This window comes from Dama dama, chromosome 8, assembly GCF_033118175.1.
Source record: "Dama dama isolate Ldn47 chromosome 8, ASM3311817v1, whole genome shotgun sequence".
NCBI classification, from domain to species: Eukaryota; Metazoa; Chordata; class Mammalia; order Artiodactyla; family Cervidae; genus Dama; species Dama dama.
In genome coordinates, this window is record NC_083688.1 from 47,536,507 (window position 1) to 47,556,297 (window position 19,791).

General features: G+C 36.9%; 1 protein-coding gene across 2 annotated transcripts in view; it reads right to left on the reverse strand.

Moving 5' to 3' along the window:
- Positions 1 to 19,791, reverse strand: part of PLCL1 (phospholipase C like 1 (inactive)) — a 369,733-nt gene that overhangs the window by 69,661 nt on the left and 280,281 nt on the right. For both annotated transcript variants that reach the window (XM_061149074.1, XM_061149075.1), the window contains 2 exons: positions 5,526 to 8,000; positions 2,697 to 2,900 (listed from right to left, as the gene is read on the reverse strand). In XM_061149074.1, the coding sequence (XP_061005057.1) occupies positions 2,697 to 2,900; positions 5,526 to 8,000 (2,679 nt within the window). The remainder of the gene's footprint in view (positions 1 to 2,696; positions 2,901 to 5,525; positions 8,001 to 19,791) is intronic.

Genomic DNA, 19,791 nt, shown 5'->3' on the forward strand with positions numbered 1-19,791 from the left:
AGGGACAGGGGAGCCTGGTGGGCTGCCGTCTATGGGGTCGCACAGAATCGGACACGACTGAAGAGACTCAGCAGCAGCAGGTGGCACTAGTGGTAATGAACCTGCCTGCCGATGCAGGAGACATAAGAGGTTCAGTTCGATCCCTGGTGGGGGAGATCCCCTGGAGGAGGACATGGAAACCCACTCCAGTACTCTCGCTTGGAGAATCCCCATAGACAGAGGAGCCTGGTGGGCTGAAGTCCATAAGGTCGCAAAGAGTCGGACACAACTTAGCACACAGCACAGCATGTTTTAAATTTTCATGATTTTTGAGGGAGAGGAGATACATAAATTGCCTGTTCACCTCTGAAGCAAAGACCACTTGTTGTCCCCTAACATCCATTCTCTATTTTTTAGTAACTGAAGAAATGATTTTTTTTTCCATTTCTTTTTATTAGTTGGAAGCTAATTACTTTACAATATTGTAGCGGGTTTTGTCATACATTGACATGAATCAGCCATGGATTTACATGTATTCCCCATCCCGATCCCCGCTCCCACCTCCCTCTCCACCCCATCCCTCTGGGTCTTCCCAGTGCAGCAGGCCCGAGCACTTGTCTCATGCATCCAACCTGGGCTGGTGATCTGTTTCACCCTAGATAATATACATGTTTCGATGCTGTTCTCTCGAAACACCCCACCCTCACCTTCTCCCCCAGAGTCCAAAAGTCTGTTCTGTATTTCTGTGTCTCTTTTTCTGTTTTGCATATAGGGTTATCGTTACCATCTTTCTAAATTCCATATATATGCATTAGTATACTGTATTGGTCTTTATCTTTCTGGCTTACTTCACTCTGTATAATGGGCTCCAGTTTCATCCACCTCATTAGAACTGGTTCAAATAAATTCTCTTTAATGGCTGAGTAATATTCCATGGTATATATGTACCACAGCTTCCTTATCCATTCGTCTGCTGATGGGCATCTAGGTTGCTTCCATGTCCTGGCCATTATAAACAGTGCTGCGATGAACATTGGGGTGCACGTGTCTCTTTCAGATCTGGTTTCCTCGGTGTGTATGCCCAGGAGTGGGATTGCTGGGTCATATGGCAGTTCTATTTCCAGATTTTTAAGGAATCTCCACACTGTTCTCCATAGTGGCTGTACTAGTTTGCATTCCCACCAACAGTGTAAGAGGGTTCCCTTTTCTCCACACCCTCTCCAGAATTTATTGCTTGTAGACTTTTGGATAGCAGCCATCCTGACTGGCGTGTAATGGTACCTCATTGTGGTTTTGATTTGCATAAGAAATGATTTTTAGTTGAGCACATAGCCCTTCAAAATAAAGATCTTTCTGGGCTTCCCTCATGGCTCACTGGTAAAAAATCCCCTGCCAATTCAGGAAACATGGGGTTCAATCCCTGATTGAAGAAGATCCCACATGCTGCAGAGCAGCTGAGCCCAGGCACCACACCCATTGAGCCTGTGTTCTAGAGCCGAGGAGCCACAACAACTGAAGCCCATGCGCCCTAGGACCCATGCTGGGCAGCAAGAGAAGCCATCACAGTGAGAGGCCTGCATGCTGAGACTCGAGAGTAGCCCCCTGCACCCTGCAACTAGAGAAAAGCCCCCTGCAATGAAGACCCAGTACAGTCATAAATAAATGAATTAAATAATTTTTTTAAACTTAAAAATACACAAAATAAAGATATTCCCCATTCTCATTTGCACGTATACGTGTCTATGTGTCAACTCCAGGTTGATGAAATAAAATGTGATGTACATTTTTTCAGAGACATGTCCTTAAAGGGAAAGAGTAGTGCCCTCTTTTTCCTCTTCATCATTCCTGATGGTTGGAATGCAGATATTGTGGCTGGAGCTTCAACAGCCATTTTGGACCCTGAGAATGGACTAGAGACGGTGGAACAGAAAACTAGAGGGAGAGCCTAAGTTCCTAAGAATTTTATAGAAGTGTCACCATGAATGGCTGTGAGATTTTTATGTGAGAGACTGTATTTTTAAAACATGGTTGGTTTGCATTTTTAGTTTTGAGAAGCTGAACTTAACCCTGACTGGTACAAGGTTTTTTTTCTTATTTCTTTTTCTTATTGATTTTTAAATGCTTTTTCTATTTTAAGATTATTTACACTTTATCTGGTGCACATGTCACAAATTTTTCCAATTCTTCATCTGGTCTTAATTTTATTATGGAATTAGGACTTGCAAAAATACCATTTTTCTTAAGTTTACTTGATATTTAAATTCCATTATATATTCAGAAAAATCAGATAACAGTATTAGCCTAGAAATATAAATTCCAGAGAATTATTTTGTCTCAACCATCATAAGACAGTACTGAGGCATAATTTTACTTCCTCTAGGCATGTGATTAAATAGTTATATTGCAGGCTAAAGTTATTTAGATAATGAGAAATTGTATATACTTTTGAGGTCTTAGTCAAAATTTATTCTTTGCTATTCTAGAGCATAGAGCAGAGATTTTCCAGTTTTAATCTGTGGAGCTCTGGGTTCAAAGCATCGTCTCAGAGGTCTCCACTGGGGCTTAGGTGGAGCTGAGGGTGCCAGTTCTGCCTGGCACCCCCAGTCAAGGATTTTAAAGGCAGTCACTCTGTGTTATTTACTGAAGTTTCATAAAAGAGGCCCTGCAATATGATTTCCTCCCACACAGACAAGAAACAGAGAGTAACAATTTCCTACCAGATCATAAGCAGCTAGCATCTTTTTCTGCATATCTGGGATTGCCCCCAGAGGCTCCAGATAAGGAAAGCTGTCTTTCATCACAAGAGAGACGGAGGGAGTATTATCACTGGTGATGAGCCGAGAAGACAGGGTCAACAGGCACTGCTTCAGACTCGCAATTGGCGGAAGTCCACACAATTCCTTAACAGACACTATGGCATTCTGTGTGGGAGAAAACAGAGAATTACACTTCTGACCATAGGACACCACCCTGAGCACTTCCAGTACACGAAAGTACATTCATTAGAAGCATACCCTTAAATACACATGTAATTTGAAGCAAACTGGATTATAACCAACCCCAAATACTATAATATACATGGAGATAACACGCAGAGCTAATTCACAATTTCATTTCATCTTTCCCAGCTTTTAACAACTGCTACAAATATGCCACAAAGCAAAGGAGGTTATGACCTGAAGTTACACAGTACTTTTCAAAGCAGGGCTTTGGAAGATTCTGGAATATCTGAAATATTCTGGACAATGCATACAAGTTAACATTGACTGATCATGAATATATTATTAAATCTGTATCATGATGATCATAAAAGCACATCACTGATTGTACACTGGAGTGCATCTCCTTTGAGATTTTTCCCACAAGGTAGCAGGCTGCTATTGCTCATCACCCTCTTTTCACATGACCGTCAATGGTATCCCTCTGTCACTCCATCAGAAATGCACCTGACAGACGTGCATAAAACACATTCTATGAAAAGCTACACTTGTCCATGTGACAGGCATTTAAAAGAATATTTGAAATAGCAATTATGCCTATTAACAATGAACAATACCTAAATTGCATGCCTCATGAATTTAGTGACAATGATGGCATTCATTTTTATACTAATTAGGCTCTAAATAATCCTTTATGTTGAAATGAGATGTTATGCTAACAGAAAAAACTTTATCCATAGCCAAATCTCCTTAATATGTATTTTAAATATATAATACATGCAAAGGATATATTTCAAGAACTATATGGAACTGTATAAAATCTACTTCGAATATATAAAGTTAAGTGTAGAAATGACTTATAACTAATCTAACACAGGGGTTTGTAATGGTTGCAGAATTATGTCAGAAAAAGCCAGATAGAGAATGTTAATATTTGGAACTTATTTTTATAATAATGGTTAAGGCAACCCACTGCCAATCATACATTTACAATCTAAGTATTTGTATGTAACGTAGTATTTTCCATTATGGCAATTTTAAATTGATCTTAAGCCCATTCCAGAATTTCTCTGTGAAATAATGTAAAAGTAAAGTTTCACCAAGTCATGGTGTGCTGTTCCACATTAGGTGACTGAGAATCTTGAGTGATTATTGGGTTTTGGTGGTGGCTAATTCTGTATTTAAAGCTCAACATTCCCATTTATTAAATGAAATATTGGGGAAATTGCTTAACCTCTTTGAGCTTGTTTTCTATTTTGAATGTAGGGATTTTGGGTGGTTACTATAAAAATGTTAACTAAAGGATCAAATAAAGCGCATTGAAAAACATTCCTCTCCTTTTTCGTTCTCATACATAGATTGCTGCCACTTCTGCCAAACAAGACCTCCTTGCGCCTGGTAGGAACTTACTAAGCATTTGTTGTTTGATTGTTTCTCAGTAACATGAGCCTAGAGTACGTATGCTAAACAGCATTAAAGAAAAAGTTTCCAGCCTTCTCTGATTATAAGTATTAATGAAGGCAAGAAAACTGAATTGAATTCCTACATGCTAAGACTGGGTCATTTACATTCACTCTCATTTAATTCTCATAATAATCCTATGATGTAATTATTACTATTTTTCTTATCTTATGAGGAGAAAACTCAAAAATCACACAGTGATAGAGTTTAATTCAGAATCCATGTCCTTTCAATTGAAGCACAACACTGAGATGACTAAATAGTTTTCAACAAGTTCAAGTGCTGAATTTTGTTTATTAGTTCTTTGCTTGTTTCATGGAAGATAATTTATTATTATTATACACTTAAACAACTAAAAAATAATCTAACAGGCATCACATGTTTTATATGACTTTAAATACCCTTCTATGTTCTTATCTGTAAATATTTTTATATATACTTATAATTAGTATGCATGTGTCTGTATATATAAAATTTTGTATATTACATGCACATATACTATTTTATATTCTTTTTTTCATTGTTTCAAATACATATTCCCATCTATCAACTTACTGTGTACTAAGGACATTTAGTGGATATATAAAACATTTTGCTACATTGCTTTATTATTTGGTTTAGTTCAGACCAGATTTAACAAAGCATTCACAATTAGAAACATAAAATATATCTGTTTTACAGAGTTACAAATGTAGGGAAAAAACTTAAGGTTACAGGGTGGAGTAAGGGGGGAGAGCTAAATTGGAAGATTGGAATTGACTACATATTACTATATATAAAATAGATAACTAATAAGGACCTACTGAATAGCACAGGGAACTCTACTCAATACACTTTGATGGCCTATATACGAAAAGGATCTAAAAAAGAATAGATATACATATATTTATAACTGATTCACTTTGCTATACATCTGAATCTAAAAAAACATTGTAAATCAACTATACTCCAAGAAAAGTTTTTTTAAGTATATGTTTTATCACAGGCAATACTGAACCTAATTCAGTAGTACATGGGTTTATACATCCTCTATGATAATTTTTTGAGGAATCAGATCATTAGCAAAAACACAACGTTCGACGTTCACTGGTGAGAGAAAGATCAGAAGAAGGAGGGGAGGGAAGAACAGGATGGGCCATTTCCTACCTGCATATTTTCTCTCATATCTACAGCTTCTCGTAAGGGATGAGCTGCTATCTTAAAGATGTCATCTATGGTTTTAAGACCAACATTCCTGAGCATGGTACACTCCCGAACCTTCTTCCCCATCCTGACTGAAAGGCTGCGCTTCTGTGGCTTTCCTCCTCCACTTCTATTAGTTATTGCTATGTGGACAAAAAGAGTCACATGCTCCATGACGTCACCCACAAAGGAACGGAGGGGAACATGCCGATATCCAGGCTGCAGGCATTCAAACGGTATTGTATATTGCCCTATAAACTCATCCCCAATGTAGTCATCATCCAGAACCACAAAACGGATCATGGCCAGTTCAGGCAGGTTCACTTGAAACTCAAATGTCTCATCAAAAATAGGATTATCACTGTTTTGTTGAACAGTTTTAGTTCTTTGTTCTGAACAGTCCGCTGGAATTCCATGTATCTCTATACACACATAGGGATCTATGACATCCCCTTTGGCACAAGCTCCCTTGGGCTTTGGGAAGTTCTGACCACTGATAATCTTAATATGAAGCACTAGAGGAGACACCCCAGGTACAATGCCCTTTGTGTTTGCACTGAAGTAAGAAACTTCATCTCGCATGATAGACGGCCTTAGAACATAGCCACAGCCTCCATTCTGAAGAAACCAGCCTGTGTGGAGGTCCATCATTGGACCTGGAGTCTGAAAATTCATTGCCACAATCTGACAGCCACAATTCCAAAAGTCCTGTGGATTCAAGTTACTGGAATCAATTCTCATGGCGCTTGGATAGATTCGTGATAAGAACTTCTTATTATAATTTACAAAATCCTCTGGGTATTCATTTGCAATTCGGCTGGCCTCTGTTTCACTAAATGAACAAATTTCCCAATAGTTTTGGCTTTTCATAGATAATTCAAAATCCCTATACTGAACAGATTTACAGATAGATACCAAGTCAGAAAGCTCCCTACACAGCAAGATCTGTTTCTGCTCACCATTGTAGTCTGTTGACATCCTTCGAGACATTTCGGCTTCTTCATCTTCATCTGTAACTTCTCCTTCTAAAACATCTGTATCAGAAGGCAATTTCTTCCCTTTCACAATGATCATTCTTTTTAATTTTTCTGGTGATGGGAGGTAGGATTCTGACAGCAAAGGTGCTTCAGTATAGAGTTTACTGCCAAAGACCTTTTTCATCTGTTGGACCATTACCTTCTGCTGTGGTAGGGAGCAGTGATTCCCCAAGCAAAGAATGAGTGGGTATTCAGAAGCCACAAAGGCAAATTTATTTATCACCTCTATGACACTTCGAAAGGAAAGGTGTGTTGTCGTGTTGTTTCGGTTACAAAGGATCGGTTCGTTGTCTGAGCCATCATTTACATCAAGCTCAATGCTGCGACAGCCCATTTTCAAAGCTCTAACATACCCGTTAATATCAGCTGGCCCCCTGTACTGGTCTTCAATGAGATAGGTGTTGTGAGAGGCATTGATGTAATAGTGAGATAAAGGCTGGGTCATGTCTTGGGCAACCTTATTCTGTTCAGGATCAAAAATGTTACATTCTGGTGACAACAAATACTGGGTAAAGCCGTCAATTGCAAGAAACCCTTTCTGACGTCCTTCTTCGGAAAGTTCGTATCTCCGAATAATGTCTAAGCACATATCCTCAGTGATATGGGTGACTCCTTGCTCAGCTTCCAAAAAAAGCATGAGATCATTGGCGTCCAAATATTCTTTGTTTTTTGATATCTGCACAAGTAAGAAATACACTTCCGGCCTGGTGCAAAGTTCACAAAAAGCTTCGCAGAACTCCTCTTCTGTCACTCGAGTTGTCAGTTTTTCTTTGCTCTTCTGGATTTCTTTAAACTTTAGCCTAATCTTGGACTCCTTCAGGGTAGGGTTGAGTTGTTTTATTAACTCTACGGAGGTGTCTTCCAACATAATCCCATTCCCATCAACATCTGCTGCTTCAAACACTGTCTTCAACCACATGAACCTTGGTGTGTTCTGGTTGCCCTCCATAAAATCGAGGGGTTGCTTACTTCGAGAAACCAGATACCGCAATCCTGACACCCAGATGTTTGCTACGTCCGCTGAATTGGCCACCAAGTCCAGAGACTCGTAGTTTTCCCCGTGGAGTATGGAAAAGGCACAGTCCTCACAAATCTGATCAGCAAGGCCATTGTTTCTAAATGTTTCCGTGTTCTTCCCCAGTCGGATCTCTTTTATGGCAGCAATATCAAGCTTAGCTTTCTCGAGGTCTTTCTTGGAAGGTTCCCAGCGAAGAGCCTGCAGGTCTGTGTCCAGAGTGAAGAACCGGTTGTAAATGCGAGAATTCGGCCGAACTTTCTTCAGCTCACAGCCCGCCTGCATGAAGCTGATGCAGTCGCTCGCGCTGCTGATTTTCTTCTCCGACGGCATGCTGCTGAAAGACACGGTTTTCTTCCTTCCACCACATTTCTGGTTTGCAGGATCCTGTAAAACAATTTGAAAATAATGAATCAATTTACTTTACGAAATAAACTTTGGTAACACTCTATGAACCCCTCAGGTTCCATTCAGATATTATGATTATTTGGACAAAAGCTAGCCTAAACTTTACTTTTGTATTATTTCAGAAAGAAGAAATTGTCCCCAAAACTGAGATTATTAGGTTCAGGAAAAACCAATTTTTTCAGTGTCTGTTCTTTGAAATGAAATTAACTACAAATCACTCTTATTTGTTCGTTAAAGCAGATTTCCTAAGATCCTCTACCCTTTGGTACTTAAATAACCTTGCTCAGTCCCTATAGATAAATGAAACAAAAAAAGCTGAATTTCTTTAAAAAGTTGTCTTCATTTACAGTTTGTTACAGTTTAATTATTATACTTAAAATTAGTACAAATAAAAAAATTTTTACCTTACCATACATTACATCAAAAAGTCCTTACAATATAGCTTAACAAAAAAAAAAAATCACCTTTTTTCCTTCAACTATTTTGAAGAATAAAGGCATCTTGAAAGTCAGATTCAGAACTAACAGTAAACAATAACTCTCACTTGAGCAATATTTCAATTTAAATGAATATTCAGTTCAGTTCAGTTCAGTCGCTCAGTCGTCCAACTCTCTGCGACCCCATGACCACAGCACACCAGGCCTCCCTGTCTATCACCAACTCCCAGAGTCCATCCACATCCTTCAAGTCGATGATGCCATCCAACCATCTCATCCTCTGTCATCCCCTTCTCCTCCCGCCCTCAATCCCTCCCAGCATCAGGGTCTTTTCAAATAAGTCAGCTCTTCACATCAGGTGGCCAAAGTAATGGAGTTTCAGCTTCAACATCAATCTTTCCAATGAACACCCAGGACTGATCTCCTTTTGGATGGACTGGTTGGATCTCCAAGTAAATGATTTAAATGAACATTATGATAGAGTTGCCATATGATTTGGCAATCCCACTCCTGGGTATATATCCAAAGAAAACTATAATTCAAAATGATACATGTACCCCAATGGTCAGAGTAGCACTATTTACAACAGCCAAGATCGAGTAGCAACCCACATGTCCATAGACAGAGGAATGAATAAAGAAGAGTTGGTACATATAAATATATACACTGGAATACTACTCAGTATTAATAAAATAATGCCATCTGTAGCAACATGGGTAGAACTACAGGTTATCATACTAAGTGAAGTTATGTCAGAAAGAAAAGACAAATACCATATGATATCACTTATATGTGAAATCTAAAATATGATGCAAATGAAGTGTGAAGTGAAAGTAGCTCAGTCGTGTCTATGACTCTTTGTGACCCCATGCACTATACAGTCCATGGAATTCTCCAGGCCAGAATACTGGAGTTGGGTTGCCATCCCTTCTCCAGGGGATCTTCCCAACCCAGGGATGGAACCCAGGTCTCCTGCATTTCAGGCGGATACTTTACCAGTTGAGCCACAAGGGAAGCCCGATACAAATGAACTTATTTACAAAACAGAAACAGACTCACAGTCATAGAAAATGAACTTACGGTTACCAAAGGGTTAAGGGGGTGGGGGGGGGGACAAATCAGGATTTGGGGATTAGAAATACAGACTACTGTATATAAAACAGATAAACAAGAAGATCCTACTGTATAGCATAGGGAACTATATTCAAACTCCCATAATAAATCACTATGAAAAGGAACATATATTATGTGTGTGTGTGTGTGTATACATATATATATATGTATATCATTTGTTGTACACCAGAAACTAAGACATTATAAATCAACTATACTTCAAAAAGAAAATAAAAATAAATGAACATTACGAGATTCAGACCTACATTTCAGTATAAGGCTATTAACAGACACTGCTTAGAACCAAACAGAAATATTAATGACTTCACTAATTTTTGAGGTTCTTCTGTTCAGACCCAAAGACTCAAATTAATAATGCTCCCAATCACATTATCAACTCAGATAATTCTCCCAGGAAAAAATTTCCCAAAAGTACCTTAGTGCATGTTGATAATAGCCAATTTTATAAAGCATATCAAAGAGGAAGTGACGTATAGACAGGCAAAGGCACGGTCCTCAGGGCAAAAATGACTAGTCTCCAGTTGGTTTTGTTCCATTCACTAGTGACCTTGGGTAAGTGACTTAGCCTCTCTGAATCTTAATTTCTGCTTTTAAGCAGGAACTAATAAACATTAAGTATGATAGAGCATTATTATAAGACTCAAAAGAGAAGATGTTCATGAATATATTTTGTAAGGTTAACCTTTTTGAAGGGAGAGGAACACTTCCTCATATATCTGGTCTCTGTAGGACTGTCAGTAGGCACCGACCAGGATATTGGTAGTTATCTGGAAGTTGATTCACTCCTGACCTATGAGCATTTAAAACAAATCTTCAAAGATAAAATGAAAATGTTTAAAAACAGCCATATGATATTACTATTTTAAACACTGAAAAGTGTAGCCAAAGTAGTCTAGGCTGTTTCCTTCACTGGCATTCTTTTCAACATGATATAGAATCTCTCCTCTAGGATCTCTTTTAACTGCAGTTTTGCCTGTAAGAGTCACCCTATCTTGTGATTCAGAAAAAGGCAGGATGGTTTATTATAAAATGGACTAAAACTTTGCCTGGAAAAAAGGAAATAGAATTTGCTTTAGTTATGGGATGATTCATTAACTCAAATATATATCTGATCTTTAAGTGACAAAGATATAAATTAGTCAATTTAGGTTAGAGGATATTGTCTCTTGGTGCTCTGGCATTTAAAAACTTACTCCTATTTTTCTATAGAGTTATTATTTTTTATTACCCGACAGTGGTCAATTTCCTCATTTTTATGTTAAAAAACAACCATAAATTTTCAGCTGCTTATACACAGATGCACTATTAAAACACATTTGAACACATTTAAATTTGTCACAGCCCACATGCTCAGAAAATCAGATGTCTGTCTTTTCCCTCACTTTCAAGGCAGGAGCCTAATGGTACTGCTGAGATGGGATTAATCTACCAAGTAAAATACTGAGAGAAGCTGTGAATTGTGATGGTAAATTAAACTGTGACTCAGTTTTCAAAACTACCATTTCACTAGACTTTTAAGTAATGAGAGATTTCACATTAAAAATTATTTTTGTATAAGCATATCATGTTCCAAATAAGATGATTGTCAACAGAGTTATAAAACCTATAACAGTTTCTAACAAAGCCTAAATGGGAAATCAGTGTTCCTCTGAATGTACATCTATAGTTCCTGTACCCTATATGTGGTATTATACCATCCTTCCCAACAGTCTAAGCACCATTCTTGACTTCAGCCACTATTCGTTTATGAGAACAAAACTACCTGCTATCAGAAAAGCTTTCTCTTACAAGGCTCTCTTCTTTATGGTGATATCTTCTTATATCAAAATTTTCTCTCCTAGGAAGGTAAGTCTTCAAGAAATAAATGTTTTATATCTACCCTACAAAAGAATCCATCTGCCTCATAATGCTTATTTCTTGCCTTGACCTGTAACTTTTGCATAATTATAAAACTTAACCTAAAATGGCTTATAACTTAGAACTAATGAAAAAGATACGATCTTAGGTTGTCATCTTACAGAGGACGAAATGCAAAGTTATTACAAGCCTCCAAATGAGCAAATAATACATTTATATATATAACATATATTACACAAAAGAATAAATTATTTATAGCTCTTTAAATGTGTTTTATTATACTGAAATGGGGGGGAAATGTTTAAATAAATCTAATTAATAAACCTGTTTCCATAAGTTCCCATTGGCACTTGCTCTCTGAATCCAATAAGGCCAGATATGCTGCAAGTTCCTTAATAAAACTCAGCAAACAAAATCATTTTTCATCAGAACACACTGATAAGCCCCATAGAGAACTTTGCTTATTTAACGTAAGCACAGTTTTGGGTCTCAATAATGAATTATTTCAATATAATAATTTTTAAAAAGTATACTAAAGCAGTACAAAAAATGTGAATGCACACAATGCCATAGAACTGTACATTTTAAAATGTTAAACTTTATGTTATGTTTATTTTATCACACGAAAAGAGCATATTGAAGCACTGTACAAAAATTTAAGAGTAAAGGAAAATACCCATGTTTTCCTACCTCTGACCTGACAAGTATATTTAAGCAACTAATTGTAATGCAATATATTCTTTCCATTTTTTTCTTTTTTTGGTAAGCTGTTATTAAGAGAATGATGATTCTTTGTTAAAATAAAACAAATTTACAAAAACTTTAAGAATAGCAATCAAAACACCAGTTGTCAAACTGTGATTAGAATCTTGTTTCATAATACAGAAATTCAGCTACATAAAGGCAGATACACTAAAGTGACATTCACTTTTCTTTTTTAGTAAAAGAGGGGGGAAACATTTATTTCTGAGTAGTTCTCCTAAGAAAGTCTCCAAATAAAAATTTAACAGACTATAACTAAAAAACAAGGAAAAATATAGGCACATAAATCTTATTTTCACCATAGGAAGCCTATCTTGTTCTTACAGATAACCTATGAACTATAATCCCATACTAATGATACTCATCCCAGTTTTATGAACTTCCAAGGAAAATTCAGAAAAGGTTTAGTTGATACATGAAACCTTCAAGGGATTATAGACAATATAATCTAGGACCCAAATGAGCCCCAACAAGGACGCTGGTCCCATTCTTCATTCATTCAGTCATTCAAAAAAACAGTCCTTCAAGCTATAGACTAGCACATTTGAGAGTTTTTTGGAGCAACTGATAAAGTCCCATTTTTATCTTACATAGATCACTTTAGATGTGCACTCAAAGGATTTGATACAGATGAAACTGAAGATGGGGCAGAAGGTGAGTACTACAGCATTAAAGGAAAGAGATGTGATGTCCTGAGGTAGATCACTAACAAAAGGAATGGAGGGAAGTAAGAAGTATTGAGAAACAGGAGGTAAAATCAGAAGTTCTTGACTCATCTAGGATGACTCCTAGGTTTCTGGTTTGAATGAAAGGTGAGTGGAAATACTCCTAATAGATAGGAAATACAAGGAGAGGTAAAGTTGAAGAGGAAGTACGTTTACTTGGTGTTATGGTGGACTTCAGATGACCACAGGCCCCCTAGGTCAAGAGGCTGGGCAGAGGAGAAGATCTAAGGCAAAAAAAGCAAACAACAAAAGGCTAAGAGGTAAAAGAACCGGGAGCATGATTCTCACAGAAAAGCAAGTAACAGATTTGAAGGAGCAGGTCTGGAAAATAAGATGTTAAAATGGCTTACTGGATTCAGTCATTAAGATATTTACTGGTAACATTAATAAGAGAATGTTTCATGTTGTCTTCAAAATGGTGAGGATGGTGACGCGGTGACAACCAGACTATAACCTGAAAACAGTTGGAAGCAAAGAGTTCCAGGAAAGAAGAGCAGACACAAAGTTCCATCAGTGGGAAAGAGGGTCAGGATAACCATCGTATAATCAGTGAGGGGTAGTGTGGCCACAGATGAGAGTGAAAAAGCAGGCAGAGAGTGAGAGTAATAAGTCAAGAGAAGGCCACCCTCAAACTGCTGGTTTTATTGAATTATATTGGTGACAATTTTAGATACGGATTCCAAGTGTAGTGTGTGCATTAGATCTATATGTACTGTATGTAATGTGTACTTGTATCTAGAGTGCCCTGTCCAATGGGCCTATGCCCAAATCCACAACCATGCCTAGCAGTTAGGTAGTCTAGAAAAAAAGCCCAGCCCCCTACACAAGGCCTAATTCTTCACACAGAACTCAAGGAGAGGCAAAGGTGGTGTCTGTTGCCTTCAAGTTTCAAACAAAGGAAGATTGCAACTGTAGAATCACGTCATTCTTTTCACATTAACATTTCCAAAGCTATTTTCTCACAGTAAACTCAAACTACTTAATGCAAAGTCACAAACAGGTGGCATCACTTCTTTATGGTGAGCACCCTGTGACGCACCTAATGTCACTGTGTGGGACAGTGAGGGCGGAGGTCCTGAGACTCACTGCTGAGAAGTGGGTGAAGTCTGACCCAAGCTCTGTGAACCACGGGCTCAGCCTGGTGGGTCTCACTAAGCCTAGTTGGTAAGAAGCTGAATTTTATTACACATTAAGAAAGTGTTCATTCTCTACACCATCTTATAATTCAAGAGAATTAACTAAAGGCAATGCGAAGTTATGCATGCACATATCTATCATCAAATGAAGTTTCATGTCTGTATTTAACATTACATTTCATTTATAAAAGGTGATCCCTTTAACAAAATGCACTAAAGTCATCCCCTTTAAGAAAACTACTCCATTATGCACATGTGGTGGTGGCGTTAGGAAATTCACTGCGTTATAGGAAGGCGGTGATCGTCTAAACATTTTTTTTATAATGACACATCTTAAATGACTCTCCTAATCTGAAAGCAAAAATGTTGATTTTCTAAAAGCAAAGATGGAATAAAATGTAGACACAGTCCATTTCAGAGTGGGTTCTTAGTAACTTTTACTTGTTTTGTTGAACAGAGGAAGCTTTCTGTTATGCTATATCTCACTGCCATCATTCACTCATTAGAATTCATTATGACATGACTCTTAAGTAAAAGTCATTATCTCAGGCTCTTCTTCTGGCAAGGTTTCTATCCAGTTAGGGTTCTTCTACAAATATGATGCTCATTATGCACATTCCATGAACTAGTTGAAAATACAGTACACATTTTCACAAAGATTAACTGATCACCTACTACGTGCTAGCACCATCCCAGTGATTGGTTCTTTAAAATTTATTAATCCCAACATTAACACCTTGAATAAATGCTCTCTTTCCATCATACTTTTAATGTATAGTTTTTATAACTGATGAAATCTGTAAGCAGAATATTGACAAAAATCATCAAATTTAGGAAGTCAAACAAAACATATAACAAATGCTTTTAAATAAAAAAAAAGGCAGCTTTAAACAACATTGAGGATGTTTGAGAACCAAGACCATAAAAGGGCACAAGAGCTGATGAGGCAATATTTAAAAGGAAGTACTAGTAATTAAGTATAGTTAAATTATATCTTTACCACTAGTGCATTTATTGAGATATTTAAAACTGGACAAGAGAAAAACTAAGCTTTAAAGTGTTCAAAATCTGTCAAAGTCTTAGGTGAAATAGTTTTAAAAATCACTGCCATTTAACAAGAAAACAAATACAACTTTCACATGGAGCTACACTATAACTTTATGCCATGGGGAAAAAGTCTTAAATAACACAACCCTACCTGTGACTCCATTATTCCAAGATGTGTGAGAAAGACCTGGCCACTAACTGTGTGGCTTGTCAGAGTTTGCTGCAGGAACCCAGAAGATGGCATCAGTGCGTTTAGTCACACCAAAGTCCTGTTGCCAAGTTCTCACAGTAATGCTAATAGTCAGACGGCAAAGCACTTTATCAACCACAATAGTACTGGATTTTTAATAGGCTAACATTTTTATAATGCCTCCTAAAATAACTGGAACAGCAGAAGCAAGATTATGGAGTCATATTCTGTTAGTTTCATTTTGAGAAAAGAGGCTTCCTTACTCTCTAGACCATTCTCCAGACCATCTCTAGACTAAAGAGGCTTTGGTTTGAAATTTTCAACAAAACTAGGAAGAAACCAACTCAGAGAAATGGTACGAATAATAGTAAATAATACCAAAATATCCTTTTCAGCCGACTCGAGGGGTGTGAGTTTGAGAAACCCCGGGAGACAGTGAAGAACAGAGAACCCTGGTGTGAAGACCAGCCCATGCCTGCTGCATGTTCAGTCGTGGCCACCTCTGTGACCCTGCAGATAGAGCCCGCCAGAGTCCTCTGTCCATGCCATCCTCCAGGCGAGAATACTGGAGCGGGTTGCCATGCAGGAGATCTTCACAACCCTGGGATCAAACCTGCAGCTCACGTGTCCTGCATTAGCAGGCAGATTCTTTACCACTGCGTCACTTGGGAAGCCCAAGCACTGTAGTCCATGGTGTCACAAAGAGTTGCACATGACTTAGCAACTGAACAACAACAATCCTTTCCAGATCACAACTTCAAGAACACTATAATCTGATTTATATATTTTAAATATTATGTATGATGTTTGTTCAACAACAGTGGACTAAAGATGAATTACCTCTTCTTGAACTTTATTCTATATACCTTCATCTCTGTGATTCATTCCAGAGGCAAAATTATAAACCTAATTAAAAATCTCTGACTTTTCATTGCAGATCAAGGCACATAGGTAAAATCAAAGACTGTTCACCTGTTTGGAATTATTTTTTCACTTGTACAGAAGTTAAACCCATATGGGTGAGGAGATATGGCTGCAGGTCAATAAAGGCTGGAAGCCTATGTCTCTAGATGTCCGATCATTCTATTATTCCATTGATTCCTGCCATCTCTGTTTCCCCCACAGAAAGAGGGCACAAAACCTGTGATTATTTATTATCAAACCTCACTATCTGATGGACTTTCTATTTTCAACTCTTATTTCCCTGCAAGGACACAAGTATAGATGTTCCTGTATAGTGTCAACCGCCTTCATGGGAAGGGTCTTGTTTCTCACTTAAATCTTGCCAATCTCCTCTTGCATCCTTCACAATCCACTACTTCGTATATAGTTACAAGGTACACCAATGATCCCATTTTTCTGGTAAAAAACTTGACTGCTTTCAAATGAACTCTATCAAGAGTTGGGAGGGGGCGGGGTGTCTTGCCCTCAAAATGATTTAAAGAAAATAAAACACTTGACTGTTTTGAACTAATCCAACTGCTACATGAAGTACATGCTTTTGCTTATTATAAGTCCCAGGGGACTCTGTTACACCACTGTGTCTTGGCAGCACCCATACTAATGAAATGAAGGGGAAACCAATAAAGGTCATCTGACAATTATCCAATGGCTTCTGAAGAATGACCTGCTGCTACCAATCCTATTCCTCTAAGACAGATGTCCACCTCACACTCAAACACTATATTTAAAATTCACTGGTAGCCTGTGCAACTCTCAACAGAGGTGCCAAGAACCAAGTGGACCTGGAGACCGAGATATGATTCTGTCCTTCCTCACGAGACTCCCTATGCAACAGGCCCAGGAATCCTGGCTGAACTTACACCAGAGCCAACTCCATTGCTTCTGGCGTGAGGATTAATCAGAGGTGCTCTTTAGGGAAGGCAGCATGTCATAGTCCCTATAAAAAGAAAGTCTGTAATGAAGGATATGTAAAATATGGTTTTAATAACTATATTGCTAACACATCTCTTTCAGGGTCCTGTTGCAGGGATCAAATATTGGGTTGGCCAAAAGGCTCGTTCAGGTTTTTCTATAACATCTTACCGAAAAACCCAAATGAACCTTTTCACCAACCCAAAAGAATGCCCTAATTATTTCATAAGTCTAACCATATATTGATGCTTAACTCGGGCATCCATCAGAACTTGATATTTAATTAGAGAGGCATTAAAATCTATGCATAATTTTGTTTTTTCATTCCAAACTAATGTTGCATATACTTAAAATAAATTATCTGAAAAATTAAAATTCAACAGGAATGGAACATTATTAAGTTCATTTCAAAAATGTTGCTGAAAAAAATTCCCATTTTCCTTTGTGTGCTAAATAACCAGCTCACAGAATAGTTTCTGCTTCATTTCAACTTTTCAATTTTTTAATGGTAATATTTACCATCAAGTATGAGGCACTGTTATATTATTTACATTGATTTCAGTCAATGTGGAATTTAAACATAGTCTCCAGTCATCCAAATCTGAATAAAACAAACTTAAAACTGAAAAGGAAATACCCAATATGTTTCAATACTATGTGAGTTCTACCATTTGTTACCATAGGGTGTTATTGGAGCTCAGTTTCAGAAACAGATGTGATTTATAAAAATAAAATCATGTAAAGCTTGAAATTTGCTAGGAGAGTAGATCTTAAAAGTTCTCATCACAAGAAAAACAAATTTTAAATATGCACAGTGATAGATGTTAACTAAACTTATTCTGGTAATCATTTCACAACATATACATACATCAAATCATTATGTTGTACACCCAAAACCAATACAATGAGTTTATCAATTAAATCTCAGTTTAAAAAAGAAACTCACTCAGAGCTATATTAGCTTAAGTGAAAATAAGGTTACAGTCAGCCTTGCTTCACAGCATAAAGTGGAATTAATGAAGTAGAATTTTTAAAATGATCAAATTCCAGGAATTCATGATTTTCCTGTGCAACATTTGATAAGAACAGATTTCAGACTTTAATCATTTATAAATTCTAAATGGGGTAAATATAAAATATATAACTATTAGTGGCATTTTTTAGAGGTAGATAAGTGCCATTGTACTATATAGAAATTAACACGTTTAGGTTTCTCATTAAGAGAAAAATATCTTACAAGAGATTTAAAAACAATAAATTTACTTTATGAAAACATGTTGTAAATGTGTGTGACTCTGGACATACAGATTAAATGTCAGTATAACAGCATAATTCTATTCAAAGCTAAAATACAATTCATTTATAGTCTAAATCCATTTTTCTCTACACTTGGAGAAGTCTAGCCTCCCATTTAACAAATTAATGTACATCAACAAATGGGCCATTCTTGCATTGGCATTAAGTTTTATAGGTTCTAAAATCTATACTTAAATTATTTTAAAATTTCCCAGTTGAAGGTTTCTTCGTTATAGATTTTGAAGTGCAATCTCTAAACTTTCTATAAGGCAGATGCGTGAACCACATATAAAATAGACCTAATGCAATGTAAAAATGCATCCTTAATATTTTTTCTCTTATGATAATAATGAAATATGCGTTTCAGGACTAGTTACTAAAGAGATGTAAAATCTTTGGCTCAAATAGCTAACTTGACTTGAAGATCATTATGAATCTGATTAAAGGTTTCAAGTTTTATCCATAACTTCTGAATGGGTCAGTAGCATCTAACACTTTAATCCTTATTGTATTACCTCGGTTTAACTGAACATCAGCATCTGTCCATGTGCAACAAACAGATGGCAGATCTCAGAGAATGTATATTTTCAGCACACTCCTCTAGGGTGAAGGCTCCCTGATACCCAGTGAAGGCTCCACAGTCAAAACAGAAACAAATCTATTGTCTTAATTTAGAAAAATGTAAAAGGAAACTATATAAGGACAGCTTTTATTTGAGATGATAAAATTCAAACTCCTAAAAACTAAAATACCTTACTTATAGAAATTACTGCATTTTCCCCAAAGCATTGGATTGGGGACTAATTGATTTTAGTTATCATCACCACCTACTTGCATGACTTTATGACAGGCAAAAAGTTCTATATCTATTGTTTTTATTTATCAGAATAATGTAATAATTTCTGGCCTAATTCATAGAGTTATCTCAAGGATCAGAGGAAATAAAGCATGCTAAAACCCTCTGAAAAGCATAAAACTCCAAAGGAGTGAATTATAGATCCATCTTACTTATGAATAAAGTAAAATATAGCAATATTTTAAAAAGCAATTTTTTTAAAAATCAGGTTTATTCCAGAAGTATAAGAATGTATCAGCATTAAGAAAGTCATCAATGCAATCCAATAAATAAATAAGCTAAAAGAGAAAAACAATATGATCCTACCTATAAATTCCTCCAAGGTAATACAATATTAATTCCAAAGAAAACACTCAGTAAACTGAAAAAGAAGGCAACTTCCTTTACATGATCAAAATCCTATTTCAGAATCCTAAAGGAAAGATCGTATCAACTGGTAAAGATTTAGAAGAATT